General features: G+C 35.4%; 2 protein-coding genes across 2 annotated transcripts; one reads left to right on the top strand and one right to left on the bottom strand.

Moving 5' to 3' along the window:
• Positions 1 to 833: 833 nt before the first annotated feature.
• Positions 834 to 7,109, top strand: GCK72_023548 (uncharacterized protein; the record flags this gene model as incomplete). The annotated part of the gene is made up of 20 exons (XM_003092071.2): positions 834 to 896; positions 943 to 1,021; positions 1,093 to 1,245; positions 1,375 to 1,535; positions 1,857 to 2,048; positions 2,124 to 2,217; positions 2,268 to 2,435; positions 2,487 to 2,584; positions 2,632 to 2,727; positions 2,789 to 3,013; positions 3,075 to 3,293; positions 5,194 to 5,272; positions 5,322 to 5,462; positions 5,543 to 5,703; positions 5,753 to 5,862; positions 5,910 to 6,085; positions 6,130 to 6,491; positions 6,536 to 6,691; positions 6,758 to 6,928; positions 6,978 to 7,109. The coding sequence occupies 20 exons, from the start codon at positions 834 to 836 to the stop codon at positions 7,107 to 7,109; spliced, it is 3,036 nt and encodes a 1,011-aa protein (XP_003092119.2).
• A 739-nt stretch (positions 7,110 to 7,848) lies between these two features.
• Positions 7,849 to 15,270, bottom strand: GCK72_023549 (uncharacterized protein; the record flags this gene model as incomplete). Its single annotated transcript, XM_053735440.1, has 12 exons — positions 7,849 to 7,943; positions 8,114 to 8,197; positions 8,254 to 8,327; positions 8,534 to 8,671; positions 8,718 to 8,893; positions 8,943 to 9,119; positions 9,216 to 9,328; positions 9,378 to 9,463; positions 9,515 to 9,609; positions 9,662 to 9,748; positions 9,797 to 9,880; positions 15,199 to 15,270. 12 exons carry the CDS (start codon positions 15,268 to 15,270, stop codon positions 7,849 to 7,851), a joined length of 1,281 nt encoding a protein of 426 aa, XP_053579006.1.
• Between the last annotated feature and the right edge of the window lie 653 nt (positions 15,271 to 15,923).

The raw sequence follows: 15,923 nt of genomic DNA on the forward strand, positions 1-15,923 counted from the left end.
TGGAAAACATGCGTTTCCCTAAACAGGTCATTCAACAGAAAAGGGTAATTAACCTTATCAAGTGGTTAAAACTTAGTCTGCCACCTAATATTGCAAATTTTCTTCGAGAAAGATTAGTAGATAAAAGAAGATAAAGTTTTGATTGGTTACATCATCACAGGAAATGAAGAAAATGCCACGAAGAAACCTAAGAAACTGAAAATTTCCTGTGTCGTCACACACGAACCAAGAATTCGAAATTTCCAGTCAGTTCACTACCATTGAACCTGAAAGCATTCCAAGAAAGTCTGCAGTTTTTCAGTGCATAATCTCTCCATCAAATAATTCAACATCTGATGTCATTAAAATCAAACCACCTGAAAATAAATTTGAACCTTGTATCGCACAGGCACGTTTTATCACGTAACACTAATTAGATCTATAGATAAGTTACCGGGGCAAATAATCGAATTTTGTTCGTACTGTGTGCCTAACTTTGAAAACGTATCATGGAAAGAAATCGAGTCACATTACTTTATTTTCAACCAACAGTTTCATTTATTGAACATTTGCACTTTTCAGTTCTCCGTCATTGCAACTATTTTTTTCTGCCGAGAATTGTATTTCCGCTCAGCGGTTTATGCAAAATATTCAAATGACATGACCCACCTTTAATACGTTACAAAGAAAATCAGACAGTAGCATGTCATCTCACCTTTGCCATCGAGTTCGTAAATCATAACTGATTTTTATCTATTTAGTTCAGTTTAGATTAGATGAGATAGTGTGTTGGGGAAGAAGGGTAGTCTACAGTACCTTATTTACGTCAATAGTGTTTTAGGTTTGGACCAACCATGGGAACGCATATATGGCCTGGAGCAAAAGTGAAAGTGGCACAGTTTTTCAACAATAACCATGTAAGTATTTTAGCTTCAAAGCAGAAATTTATCTATCAGCTTTCAGATTAATCAAATCGTGACGTTTCTTATTATTGTTGCGGGTTTATATGTCTCAATGGTGTCAATTACCGGCCAAAACTTCCGTATGTTTTTCACTCTTCCTTGTTTTCATTCGCAGAAAAACAATGACGAGCTCAATTAATTACTGTTGCAGTCCACCCACTCTCGCCGGTCACATCAAACACTTTGAATTTGCAAAATGCAGCAAACGAGATCCTCCATTCAATTATTTCTTGCTTTATGATGGTTGTGCTCGCGGTGGCAGCCGGAAAGATCGTCAAGTTTTTCTATATCCCGTCATTAATTGGTTTGTTTTCGGGGACCAACATAGAACAGAATATGTACAGCGGGTGACATTTCCAGTATTTTAAATAACTCTCCATATTTTGACTAGTCTTTAAAAGTGGCTTTTTAAAGTAACACCGGTAATTCTTAGGATGCATGCTGGTCGGAATAGCAATGAGGAATGTGCCGCAGTTTGGAGAATTGTTTTATATCAACGAGTACTGGCAATTCATCCTACGAAAACTTTCTTTGGTGGTCATTATTATACGATGGGGGATCTCGATAAACGTCCGGTTTATCAAGAAGAACTACGTAAGGACAACATAAAACACAAAATGTGAACCGATAAAAAATGATGTATGATAGAAGAAAATAGTAATCGAAAACTTGTTGTTTTTTGGTTTGTTGTTTGATTCGTGATTTATTGTAAACTGCTTCGACTGGAGAAGTGAGAACTGATTCATCACTATCACTTCCATTCTGTTTTGGTTCAGGAATTTGTTTGAAAACATGGGAAAACACAAAATAATCAGATAATAAACCCTTCCACGAGTTGGTTATTCCAGATGTTAGAATAAGCGATAAAACAAAACAATAATGTTTGGAGGAAACATCTCAAAGAAAAATTTTCAGATTTTCCCACCGATACTGGGGATCGGATCTGCATTTGCAGAGGCGCTGGCAATATGTTTCACAGCATGTGTCTTTTTCGACTTCCCAATTTCTCTCGGTCTTATCTGTGGATTCGTTGTAGCTACAGTATCTCCAGCAGTCGGAATGCCCACAATGCTTCACTTGAAAGAACAAGGAATTGGAACCACAAAAGTGAGCACCAAACTAGATATTATTTGTTATTCTAGATCTACCAGTTATTGTCTGACTTGACTCAATATTTTTCAGAATATACCTGATGTGGTTCCAGCTGCCTGCTGTTTTGACAATTTCGTGTCGCTGTTTATATTTTCGGTAACATCGTCAATCACATACACACACGGTAACATAAAAATGAGTTCTTTGGATTAAGGGAATGTGTTTTAATTTCAGACGCGTTTTTTGCGACAATGGTGAAGAGTATAGGGGCCATTGTGTTGGCGGCGTTAATTGGATGTGTCATCGGATGGCTTTTACGTTGGTTTCCAAAAAATGACAACAGACATACTCATTTTGCACGGTTCCTGGTTATTGCGTCTTCAGCTTACGCTGTTATTACAAGTATGATTGAAAAAAGCTGATAAATTGGTGGTGAATGAAACATTTTTTAAGGTATGCTAGTACTCGGTTACGCTTTTCCCGGTATCGTTGCCGCGTTGTGTCTCTGTTGTGTCAGCACCACTCAGTGGAGAGAAGATAACCCAAGAGGAGTATGTTCAAACAAAAAACAGTGTAGTTTCTAATCTTTTAACTTAAGATCAAGGTTCTTGTCCATCAGTTCGATAATTTGTGGTATTTTGTTGCGGTTCCGTTACTTTTCTCATTGGTTGGTTATACATTCGATTTCAATCAGGTAAGAAATTTTACTAGGAAAAATACCTTGTAAACAAATAGTAAATTTAATTATCGTTTAGCTATCTTTGGCTGATTGGAAAACAGCATTCATCCTTATCGTGGTTGGCAGTTCTTTCCGGTTGATTTCCGCAATGATTTTAGCGTTCTGTGGACATTTCAACATCTACGAACAGTTAATCTTAGCACTGACTTTGATGCCAAAAGCAACTGTGCAATGTGCATTGGCCCCATCGCTTATTTTCATGACCAACGGATTCCCGGAACTCCGCGAGCAAACCAAACTAGTAAGATATACTTGGATTACGGAAAAAGATACATTGTGGGGTAATCCTTTTTTATTCGCAGATTATCAACATTTGCATTATTGCTGTGATGGTGACAAGTCCAGTGGTGGAGATCTTATTGGATATTCTTGCACCAAGAATCCTTAAGATTAAGGAGAGAACTTCGATATATAACAGAGATATTACAAATTCAACAATTCTGGATGAGCTTGATTCGAAACAAAATCTACAAATGACAAAATCGTCTTCGAACAACAGCAGATCTACTCTGGATAATAGAGTAATCTATGAACTCAATCCAAATTTTGTGCCGATTAGCACGGAGAAAAGTTATCCTCGACCGCATTATCAATACTTTAACAACACGAATACTTATAGAAACGGGATGCGTCACTAGAAATAACTCATTGTTGCGTTATTTTTAGTCTGATGTATACTTGTATTTGATATGCTCATGTTTTAATTTGATTTGTCTTTTTTGTTTTTATAAAACAAAACAAATAAATCTTCGAACATCAAACTGTATTTTTTGTTTTTTACCAACTTTTTCGTTATAGTGCAGTTTTCAGAATTGAAAAAAGAAACAATTATTTTTTCTATTTTCCAACAGAACTGTGAGCAGAGAGAGAGAAGATCTCTCAGTTTGCAACCACAGAAGCATTTTGATATTTCATAACTTTTCATAATTCATTTTAATCTTTGTACCGGAAAAATCGATTTGTTCACTTATCTTCCCACGCAATTTCGCAATTTCCAGGAAAATTAGTAAGTTTTTCGTAACCCGTCGTCTTTGTGACGTCACAGGAACTCTTATCAGACTCAATAAAAAGCCAGCAAATTGTCTGCTTGGTATCACAAATTCACAGGTATTCATAATAGAGAATCTGACTGTAACTACAACATCTTTGAAGTCAAGTTACATTCTTTAAGTTATAATTGTTTTGTTACACTACTAGTAGTCGAGAAAAAAATCTGAGATCATTTATCATCACACGTCATTGATTCTAAAAATAATGTGTTTCGCTGTATCTTTCTTCTGATGAACCTAGTTTTAACAGTTTATCACTGAACATTCATTTTTTGTAACTGATCTTTGCGATGTGATTGAATCCTCAAATACAGAGTACCTTAATACGTTGAGGAAGTTAGTTTTAATTTAATACAAGTAGTTCTTCTCAAAATTTATATTTCTGAAAAAAGAATTGAAGTGGAAAACTAAAATAGTCGGCGGTTTGGTGCTCTTGCTGTTGGAAAAAAGTGTTCATTTCGTCCTTTTATTGTTACTACAGTAAAGTAAATTTATAGGATAAGTGCACACTTTCTTCAGTATATTAGTTTTATATTTTCAAAAGTGAAGTTAAAAGAACATGATGATTGTACTCTGCAAAGTGTTATGTTATTGCCGTTTGCGCATGATGCCTTCTTATTTTTATGTCTCTCAACGTCTTCGATTTTTTATTCACATATTTTGAGTAAATGAAACATATTCTAGTTTTTTGCATTTTATTTATTTAATTTCTATTGCTACTCCCTCTAATCAATTCAACAAAAAAATATTCTGTAACATTTTGTAGCGTTTGACAACTGACTCATTGTCTATTCTCATGAATTATCAATTCGGAAAATTTGAAACCCTGGCAGCAAAAACTGGAAAAACGGTGCGTCAACGTTAGAGGATTTGCATACTTGAACGGCAAGTAGCTACATTGAATAATAGTATATAATATGCAAAGAAGGAGAAAAAGAGGCGTCATGCGTTATTGAATAAGTGTAACAGATTAAGCGGTAAGCACTCACTTCTTTCCGAGAAAGGGAAGATAGTTTGTTGAAAGTTAGTAGCGGTGTGTGGAAGCAACACCGCAAACACGCACGCAGCACCAGCTCTCTCCCGTTCTTTCCGTCTTCCGCATTCGGGTCCATTTGACAGTTCGATCACACACACTATCATTCATCCTCCCTTTTATTATACTCCTCTCTATTTCTTCCTTTTTTTTTCCAACTTTTAATTTTCTCTTCTTGATGATTTCACTCATTTTTCAGTTATCAAACAACCCCGTGGTGATCAAAACAGAACAATGCATTGCGTGGCAAAATTGCATAACACGCTACATAATTTTTTTAATAACAGAGAGGTCTGCCCGATTTATTATTAATTGAAGTTTCATATAATTTTATTTCAGATTAACTCAATAGCTACAACTCTCTTAATATTCATTTCTCTATACATTTCAATTATCACTCTTCTGGGTGAGAACTTCTGTGAGTTAATTTTTTTTTAAATCTTTGTTGAAAGAATGAAACATTTCAGTGAATCCACTTGCTGATCACCCCGTAACTACTACTAATGAAGACATCACAGTCCGTACCATTTTTGTGATATTCATTCTTCTGGTTGCCGGTATCTTTGCTGCAAAAGGTTCAAAGGCTTTGAGGCTTCCCCCACTTTTTGGTAAGTTATGGGTTAGTATCATCGTTTAATTGTTTTTCGAATATCTGAGAATACGAAGCCTGATGAAAAATAACATTCAGGTTGCCTTGCTCTTGGAATCGTAATTAGAAACATCACTATTTTTGAACAATTTTTCGTATTCCCCCCATTTGTGGAAACAATGATCCGAAAAGTCGCACTGGCCATGATTGTAATTCGTTGGGGACTTGCCACAGATGTTCAATTTCTATATGAAAATGCAGTAAGATTTTGTTGATTTGGACGGAGTGACGAAAATCTATAAATTTCAGGTCATGCCAGTCACTATTGGTCTTGTCACAGTTATTGGTGAAATAATTGCTGTCACAATTGCCTCTTACTACATTCTTAATATTTCCTTTGTTATGTCAATTTTCTGCGCGTCAGTCAACATTTTTTATTTTTGCTATTTACATTGAACGTTTCCAGATTGATCTTAGTTATCGTCTCTCCGGCTGTCACTGTTCCCGCTATGATTTCCTTCAAAGACAAAAATTTGGGATCTCTCAAAAGAATCCCGGAGAATATTCTCGCTATTTGCTGCGTAGACAACCTGTTTTGCGTTGTTGTGTTTATGGTTCTTTCCTCTATAATTTTCACTGATGGTGTGTTTTGTTTCCAAGAATCTTCAGAATATAATATCTTTTAGCGCCAATTGCTACTACCATTCTTCTGAATGCTGGAACCATTGTTTTCGGAGTTATTGGAGGAGTAATTATAGGATGGTTGCTCTGGAGATTCCCAAGATCTGATGCCCCACACACCCAATTTGCCCGAATCACACTTCTTGGAGCTCTCTGTATTTCAATGATGATTGGTACATACCTCATAAAATACTCATGCTCCGGATTCCTTGCTGCTTTGATCACCAGTGCAATGTGTGCAATGAAATGGAATACTGACAATAAAGACAAACTTGAATCAGTTACGTCTACATATAAGTATCTTTGGGACTCATTTGCTCTTCCGTTGCTCTTCATCTGTCTTGGAATGAAATTTGATTGTTCAACCGTAAGTTCAAAAAAACATTTTCATCAACTGAAAAAAAGTTATAGTTAACTTGGGAAATTGTTTTCCTGTGCATCGCGGTCATTGCTATTGGCCTCTTGGTCAGAACTATTCTTGTGATGATGATCACCCTCTCTTCTCACATAAACTTCAAAGAACAAGTCGTTGTTGCATTGAGTTTGCTCCCCAGAGCTACTTTCCAAGTAAGTTGTGTGTCCAGGACTGAAAGGTCTTGGTAAAAAAAAGCTCGTTATTTCCAAAAAATTCAGGCCGACCTTGCTCCAACTCTTGTTTTGATGGCTGCTCCATTCCCAGATATGGCAAAGGATGCAGCACTAATCATGAAAGCCGCTATTCTGTCAGTTTTGGTGACCGCTCCAATTTTTGACATCCTCCTCAATCTTGTTGGATCTAAGTGCTTAACACGTTATGACTCCAAGGTACTCTGTTGAAACGCTCAATTTTCTGACAGTAATATTTTGATTTCAGGACACCCCAGCAATTGAGCAAAACCTTGATAAAAGTTACATGAATGGCGATCATGTTGATGATTCAATTTATGCCGCTCGCCCGAAATCCTATTCTGAGTATCGCAGTGAAACTGTTATCGAAAGATATTAAACTTACCTGTCAACATAAGCATTAATATGATCCACTGTTAATCTAGTCATTATGAAAATTTCAAAAACAATCTGCCTAAATTTTCGTTTTCCCGCACTTGTTTATACCCTATTTAATATTCCTATTTTCAAAATCCAGTCAATTCAAAATCTTTTAAACTGACTTCCTTTATTTGGAAAAGTTATTTTCCCTTCCGATTATTTATTTTTTGTTTAGTTCATTAATTTCAAAATTTAATTCAATTTTTACCATTTCCCAATCTCAAAAAAATCCTGATTTGATGTCATGATTCTGTTACTACAAAAACTTATTTTGTATGGTTTTATCTCTTTCTATCCTTGAAACTATTCTGATCTTATCAACCAATCCAGTTGAAATAAAATAAACTTTGAGTCCCATTTGCAAATATTTTATTATGTTCAGAAAAGAAAACAGAAGCAAAGCAATTGATACAGAAAAGCAGTGCATAAATTAGAGAGAAATGACCACATAGTCCACGTTTTGGTTGTTAGAGGGATAGGAAACCAGATTTGGCGAGAGAAATATCAACAAAAAAAAGGAGAGAAGAAATGACATCGGATCATTTTCAGGAGATTTAAGTTGAATTGTTTTTGAAACATGAGAAGGCAAGTGTAAAAGCAAGGAAATTTACAGGCAAGGAACGACTAGAAGCAATTAAATGGGAGGATCTCCGTTTCATTTTGTGTTTAAGCATAGGATAACATGATACCCATTTGATTCAAAGCAAAAGCGTTTGGCAGCTCGATCCGTTTTCCGGTTCATCGAGGTACACAATGCTGCGTTGCGGCTCAACAGCTGCTTGGCTTGGGCTTTCTGAATCTGTTTATGCGGTGATATAAATCTGATGGGAAATTGGCAACAATTGACAACGAAGCATGCACGTGAAAATTATTGGCTTCTTCTTATTCTTCATTCGATGTCGATTGTAAAAGTTCTTAACCAAAAATAACCAAAAAATCAAACAACAAGTCTATAGCACCTACCAGATATCACAGTGACTGGTTGCTCTTCCGGAGTTTTATTGCGATTTGCACGGCGGAACGGGTTCGAGATCATAGCGGAGCGTTCTAGAAATGGAGCAAAGCGTTTATGTGACTCTAGAATAGCACAATTTATTATTTACCAGTAATAACACGGATTGGTCCAGTTCCTGGTCGACGAGCAAAGATGCATGGGACGACTTTAGCGAACTCCTCCCTGAAAAATTCATTTATCTTCTAGTTCCTTATCAGTGAACTATATCTATTCTGTAATAGTTCTGTTGAGATAAAGTTCAAAACTAGAACTGGGCACGTCACAGGATTATAAATACTCTTCACTTTCACCCTATAATGTAACAAACGGGAACATTGTAAAATAATCGGAAGAGGGATTAGATTAAAATGCAAATCTCATAAACTCACCGGAAAGTCTCATTCATGAATGCGTAGAGAATTGGATTCCATGCAGTCGCCGTCATACTCATAAGATGAACCGAGAGGAAAGTGAAACTGAAGTAGTCACGCATGAAATTATCGAGTTTCAAGTCTCGTAAGCAGTTCCTGGAAATCAACTGATTGTTGAGGATTAGATGCGTAATAATCTTACAATAGGTTGAATGGGAACCAACAAATAGCGAAAATGACCACCATGACAATTAACATCCGGAGGAGACGCTTCTTTCTCTTAATGTCTGATTTCCTTTCAGTCATTGTTTGACGGCTGTTCAGGAATAGCCAGATTTTGGTGTAACTGATTGCAATAAGAACAAATGGAAGAATGAACTGAAACATTTTCCCATTTTCTCGAAAATTCTATTGTAGATCTATTCACCTGAAGAATCATCACAACAATTCCAAAAATAGAACGAAATTCTCCGTTACTCCAGTCCTCACTGCAGATTAGAAAATCACATGGTTCACTAATGTAGTTTAGTTTCATGTTGATGGCGTATGGTGTGACCAAGAGCAAGGAGCATAACCAGATGAGCACAATGAAGGAAAGACATGACTGAATTTTATAGATGTAATAATGAAATGGCATGTGTTGATACTAATAATGCTATTTCTAGATTTTCCTAGCACCTACTGTAAACAACAAACTTACTCTCATGGACATCCGGTCATTAATGTTGATATTTGACGAGTTGTGCACTATCACGATATACCGATCAATTGCAATTGCTGTGAGAGTCCAAGTGCTAATGAAGATGCTTGTACCTGTTTAGTTTGATGAATGATCATTTCCTGTCTAACTGTAAAATGATACCTTGGAACAGAGGTAGTCCGTGACACAATCCGCCTCCAAAGATCCAATGTCCTATTGAGGTGTATGTTGGTGTAAGCCACAACGATCTAGAAGCAAACGGATGTCACATTTTGGCATTGAATAATAAGAAAACTCACGTGAAATTGACCATAATATCAGAGACAGCAAGGTTGGTAATAAAGATGTTGGTGATTGTCTGCATCCGTTTGTTTGTCATCACAACGTATACCACCTAGAAACAGAAATGTAAACATGATATAAAACAAATGATAATTAGATCTTACCAAGGAGTTACCGGAGCTAGCAATAATGAAAATAGCACAATACATTGTGATAAAAAACGGTCGGAAGTATTCCATTTCCATTGGATTCTACAATAGTGATCATTTTAAGTTACAATATTAATTATTCAAACTTACATTCTTGATTTTACAAGTTGCCTGATAGGTTGGTGTTGCGTTGTTAGTTATAATAGACGTCACTGTCATAAGATCGTTCGACATCTGGAAATGAAATGTATAAGATATGAACTGAAAGTGACAAAAACAGAAATAATTTGAGTACGTCTTGTCGCTTTTTCAAACGGAAGTGCGTGCCAGATGTCTCCCCGATTAGGAATCAAGTTCATAATCTGACGTGGGAGAAAAGGAAAAAATTGATAGGCAGTGAGGAAATAAAATTGAAACGAGAGTTTTGACACGTTTCTTGAAGCGGAAAGTGTCAGTTATGAAATGGAATCTCTTCAATCTTTGGAAACTTTGATGAGATGAGAATAAAAACGGCACAAGGTGTATCCAGTCATAAAATTTTAATGATTTCCGCAAGTTGACATTGAGAATTCACACTCTGTGTCCTCTGAGCTTCGAAACTTTTTTTGTTAGAATCTCATGTGAATCTTCTTGTTATGCTATAAAATTGAGAATATAATTAGGAAGAAGGAATCGGAGTTCACAAGTGTTTTTTTCCTCTGTCTCATTTTCCCATCTTCAAAGATGAAAGATTTGCAATTCTAGCCGCTAAGCCTTAAAGTGAGAAAAGAAGAGGCGTCGTGAACTTTTTTGGGAAAACGAGAGAGAGAGAATCCATATACATGTGAGAATTCTCTTCATTTCAAGAAATTGTAGTGAAAGGTCTCCCGTTTTTTAGATAAACTACCAACTCATTCATTTAAAATTTTCTTCCAAAAAAAGTGGTACCAGAACACAATCTCGGTTTTTGATTTATGTTTCTAATAAATCTTGGATGAGAAAAAATAAGAAGTAAAAACAGAGATTTACTCCCAAAGATGAATGGATATAAGAAAATAAAACAGCGTCAAAATGAATGGGATCAGTTTTGAGATTCAAGATCACAAATGATGAAGAATATGAGAGGGAGGGAGGAAAGCAAAAAAAAGAAGAGATGAGGATAATGTGTTAGCCAGCAGCCACCGAATAAGAGCAAATGGATTTAATCTCAAAATGGTGGGGTCCCCATTGAAACATTCATGAGATACGAAGAAATACTACAAACCAAGGGATAATGTCATTATCTTGATGGATAATGCTTCTATTCGCTAAATTAGAATGACCTTTGAGAACAATCGTTTTCTGATAGTTTAGTTTTCTATCTATAGTTTTCATCCGTCTATTTCTCTGAAATTCGACTCCAACACCACGGAAATTGAATTTCGGCCGAGAAAGGAGGAAAAAAGTCGAGAAAAACTGAAGGCAGCCGTAGTCCTTGAGGTGGAAAAGGAGAAACGTTGCACATGAACTAAAGTAAACATTTCTGAGAGGGCGGATAAGCTTTGGTGAAACTGAGACCAACCAGAAACAGACAAAAAAATAAGAAAGAAAGAGAAAAAGGAGTGAAAAGTGACGGAGATAATGACTAGAACGTATTTTCAGTTAATTTCTAGAAGTGACGAAGAGAATCACTAAAATTTATTTGCTGAGAAAACAGAAGTATGGTAGGAGTTCTAAGTAATCCAAAATTATCCCATTTAAGAGATTCAAAATTATGACCGTCTTCTTTTTTAAATGAAAATAAGGGGGGAAAATGGAATTGTACCGGGTAGAAAATTAACAAAAAGAAGTGGCACACCCTAATTCCGAAGCGAAGAAAACATAATTTCTGATTTCCCATGAGTTCGAATTCAGATCTAGAAAAATCTTGTTGATTCTTATCATTAAATTGTGAGACTCTAATTTTCGAATCAATACAAAAAAACAAATACGACCGATTGTACACCAGACCGAAAACGTATAATGAGTAAGTAATCCGGCTAGAGATCACCCATGCGGTTGATCTGGCGGAACAAAAGGAAAGGCGTCGTCATCATCATTAGTCTCATCCAGAACTACAATTGGATGACATAATCTTTGCCCACGAGTCCCTCCTTCCAATATTACTATTATGTACCAGGTTTTTGATACAGAACTTTTTTTAGCAGCTAGTTTTCTCTTATTAACAAAAATAATAAAATTCTACTCTCGTTAATAAAGGAAGATCCGAAAATGTTTATCTATAAAAAAACATCTAATAATTGTCCGCATATTAATCTATTAAATAAATGTCAAGCTTATTTCCTTTCTGATCATGATATCATCACGGAAACAAGCTGGAAGTGTTGAAAATGCTTCAGAAGAAAGGTAGACATCTTAATTTTCAAGAATCAACTCCCACCTATATGAAAATGTAAGCATTGCTCGAAAAACCAAGAATGAGACTTATGGATATTAGGTATAAGGATCAAGTTACAAGATCATTTGGATCGTTGAAGTTGACGGAAGTTCTTTGAAAAAGTTCACACACATTTGAAGGAATATACTTTCAGATTTTTGCTTTTGTGAGAGTAGTGACACATTTTGTATTTAGTAAGATTTTTGGTTTGAAAAATTAATTTCAAGAGAATTGAAGACTTTCAATAGATTATTAGCTCACTAAATCTCTGAATTTTATTCTTCTGGTCATATCTTTCTGGTCTATTTTTGTGCCTGATTCACATTTAGACAACATTTTTTACCATTATTCGAAAACCCCCTGACTTCCAAAAAAGTAGTTGAACTTGTGAGATCTTCTTCAAGAGCTGAGAAAGACAAATGGGTTTTTGGAAGAAAATCTGGAAAAGCAAGAAAGCAATCAAAAAGGAATTGGGTCCGAATGGATGAAAAATTATTGCATCTAAATCTTCCGAGTACTCTCTGACTAAAAAGAACTCAATCTCAGAGATGCTGTTTTATGCAAATGATCAATCTTTTTTTGGGAACCTAGTGGAAAAAAAGAAGAATTTATGAGAAGGAAGAAAAATGAATTGAGAACTGCAGTCCATTCCGTTATTTATAGGGTTTCCAAACGATTTTGTGAACTGAATTTCATTTATCTGTTTTGAAACGCAATACCATAGATAAGATCTTTGTTTTTTATTTCTATTTGGGACTGGAAGTGAAATGAGATGAATATTTTTAAAACGGAATATTAATATCGGTGGGAACTTTTCCAGACACTTGTGAAAATACATTTCAATAGATATTTTAAAGAATGAGTGCCAAAGTCTTCTTTCAACGAATTCAATGAAAGACGTGACATCTCGAGAACCAAATTGTGGCATGAGACAGCATTTCTCGTTTATTCTTGATTTCAAAACTGATATTTTTCGTACGAATACCGAGATATCTGTCTACTGACTGATGTTCTGTATTCAAGAATAGAAAACAAAACCCTACTTTCATTCGAAAAAGTTCAATTAGAGAAAAGCTTTTTCAGATTAGAAAATACTCCTCCTTTGAGTCATCGTTTCAAAACCAACAACATCTTTCCTAGAAGTTGACTGAAACGTAAATGAAAATTAGTTTCAGAAAAAACATTCCATTTCTGGAATTCAGTTTCTTTTATCTTTGAATCGAAAACAGAGTCCATATATGTTTTGTGTTTGCTTTTTATTTGGAAACATTTAATTGAAAAGGAGTTCAAAAAAAAAGAAGATAAAGAAAAGCTACACAACGTGAGAGATGAAAAGAGAATAATAGCTTGTCAAAAAAAAGGGAGAAGAAAAAAACTAAGCGTAACACAACATCCGAAAAATCAGTTCCTTTTTTTTCTAATTAAAACTTTACATTCCGCTGATTTTAACAGAACAAAAATTTTAAAATTGAATTATGTTTGGTTTGATGAAGAGTTATTATTTTTAGTTCTTAAAATAACTTGAAGAGATTTTTTCTGAAAAAGAGAACGAAAGAAATGCATCTGTTTGGAATAGTTGTTTTTACCTTTACCCCTAAGGAAGTTCGTCAAGAAAAAAAAAACAAAGAAAACACATATTTATGATGCCAAAAAGTAGATTTTTGACAAGTTTATCGCTTGTCTCATTTTCAAGTCAAAATGGGAACTTGGTGCAAATAAAGAGAGAGTGGGGGAAGTGGAATTCTACATTTTCACGCTTTTGTTTTTTTTTTCTTCCTTGAAGTCCAAAAGTTGTGGTTTCAAGACAAGAAAAGGTGCGACCGGTGTGAGTGTATGTTTCTTTATGAATCATACATGTCTTCACACAAATTTTAAATTCTGAAGACTAAAGACGTGTGAGAATAGAATGGGAGAAGAAGAAGGTGTTGGCCTTTCTCTTGCAAGATTTTTTCCTTCTTCCTCTTCTCATGAGGACCAGAAGTGTATTCAGAGCAAATTGGATTACTAGTCCATTGAAACTTCATTTACAGCAGACCGCCAAAGCTCAGAAGTCTTCGCACCAACACGTGGAACTCGGCACTTCTCATTTGGTTTTATTTTTTCGTTTCCCCAAATTTTTTATTGTTTTTCATTTGAAGAAAGATGTGTCGGTTCAATAATGTAACAATATCCCCTATCTTCTTGTTGAAAAATCAAAGTTTTCTCACGAAAATAAATACCTGGTTTTTTGTTGGTATGTTTTTCATTTAACAGCTGTCCATGATGTTCATTCTTTTGAGCTTTTTCACGATCATTTTATCCATTTAATGTATCTGATCTTCTCGGGGAGAATTGGAAAATTAGTTGTCCCTTCCATTTAATTCATTTTTGTGTTCACTGGAACAATGCTAAAAATGGCGTCACTATGTTTCAGAATATTTGTCCTTTCATTTCTTTCAGCAAAACTTTACGACTTTATTTATGCTACCGTATTTGCTCTTGAAGTTTGCCGACATTATTCTTGGGAAAGTCGTAAAATGCGATGTGAAAAACGAGTGTATATGACGCCAATTTTTAGAGAAAAACAAAGAAACTACGAAGTTTTCTCAAATTAAACTTTGGTCTGATGCGAGACATGTGTAGCTTGATTATAAATCTGTCAAAATATAAAATTTATAATGCTGTTGAAGTTAGCTTAATCGTCAATAATTCGACAAGGGTTGTTATTGTCCACAGCTTTTGCAAGATAAAGAAGGTGATAAAATAAACAGGTGTCACGTTATTGAAAGCTACATTTCAAATTGGACAGGTAAAATATCGGTACAAATATTTGTACGGCTGTTTTGACAGGATACATGCGATCTGTTTTTCCTAGTTGTTGATTCGAGGAAGTAAATGTGCAAAGTAATTAGTCATCCGGTTTGTGATTGCTTAACAGCTCAAACGGCTTTAGACAAAATTTCCAAAAGTTTTAGTTTTCTAAAGTAATAACAAAACTGTTTAGAAACTATGGAGTGTGGAATTGGTTTAGTTTGTTTTAACTTGGTTCATGCAAACACAGCAGGAATCCGTTTTGGAAGTATGTAAATGTTTCAGAAAAACAAATCTAATGTTTTCAAAAGGAGGAAAACTTGAAACTACTAAAAGAGAAACCAGTAAACCCAACTTTCCCACTTACCGATGGCATTGTTGACAGTAAGTTTTCGGTACGAAGTTCCGTTGGAAGTGAGGAATTGGTCAGAACGAACATTTGCAAAATTAGTGCAAGAAACCGAATTTTTAAGAACATCGCCAAATTCGAATGAGTGTGCGGAGAGCGTTTCGAACGAAATCGGCCCTCCCTTTTCTCTTCTTACTCCTAAGCCCCGCCCCATTCATTACATGACGAAAAGAGCATTTTTGCGGGGGAAAGTGGGAGTACGGTCGCTTTATGACTATACAAACTGAGATTCACAAAGAGAAATAATGAGTGAGTTAATGAGAATCAACACTAGTCGTATAGTAGTGACGTCTGAAAACGGTTGGAAAAACGATTAGGTCGACGGAAAGGTCGCGGAGTTATGTGTTTTTTTTTTCTACACAAGAAAAGAAGAACCTTGTTCTTCGGATTCAAAAAATGTATATCATCAGAGTATTTCAAACAATAATTTTTGTAATATGCGTAAATTGAGTGAGAGAACTGAAAAATTCAGAACTAGGAGCTGGTATTATCCTTATTAATCAAAATCAATGAGAAAAATGACCAGATAAAAATGGGACCAACCAGTGAACCGTGTGACCTACGATTGCGAACTGGAATAACCTCACTAGTTCTTGGCCGACGAGGGTTAAATCGGAAACAGTCGGAAGCATTTCACCATCTGTTACTAACTTTTTTTGGCTTCGTTGACTCAAGTATCTTTC

The sequence above is a fragment of the Caenorhabditis remanei genome, chromosome X, assembly GCF_010183535.1.
Source record: "Caenorhabditis remanei strain PX506 chromosome X, whole genome shotgun sequence".
Classification (NCBI taxonomy): Eukaryota; Metazoa; Nematoda; class Chromadorea; order Rhabditida; family Rhabditidae; genus Caenorhabditis; species Caenorhabditis remanei.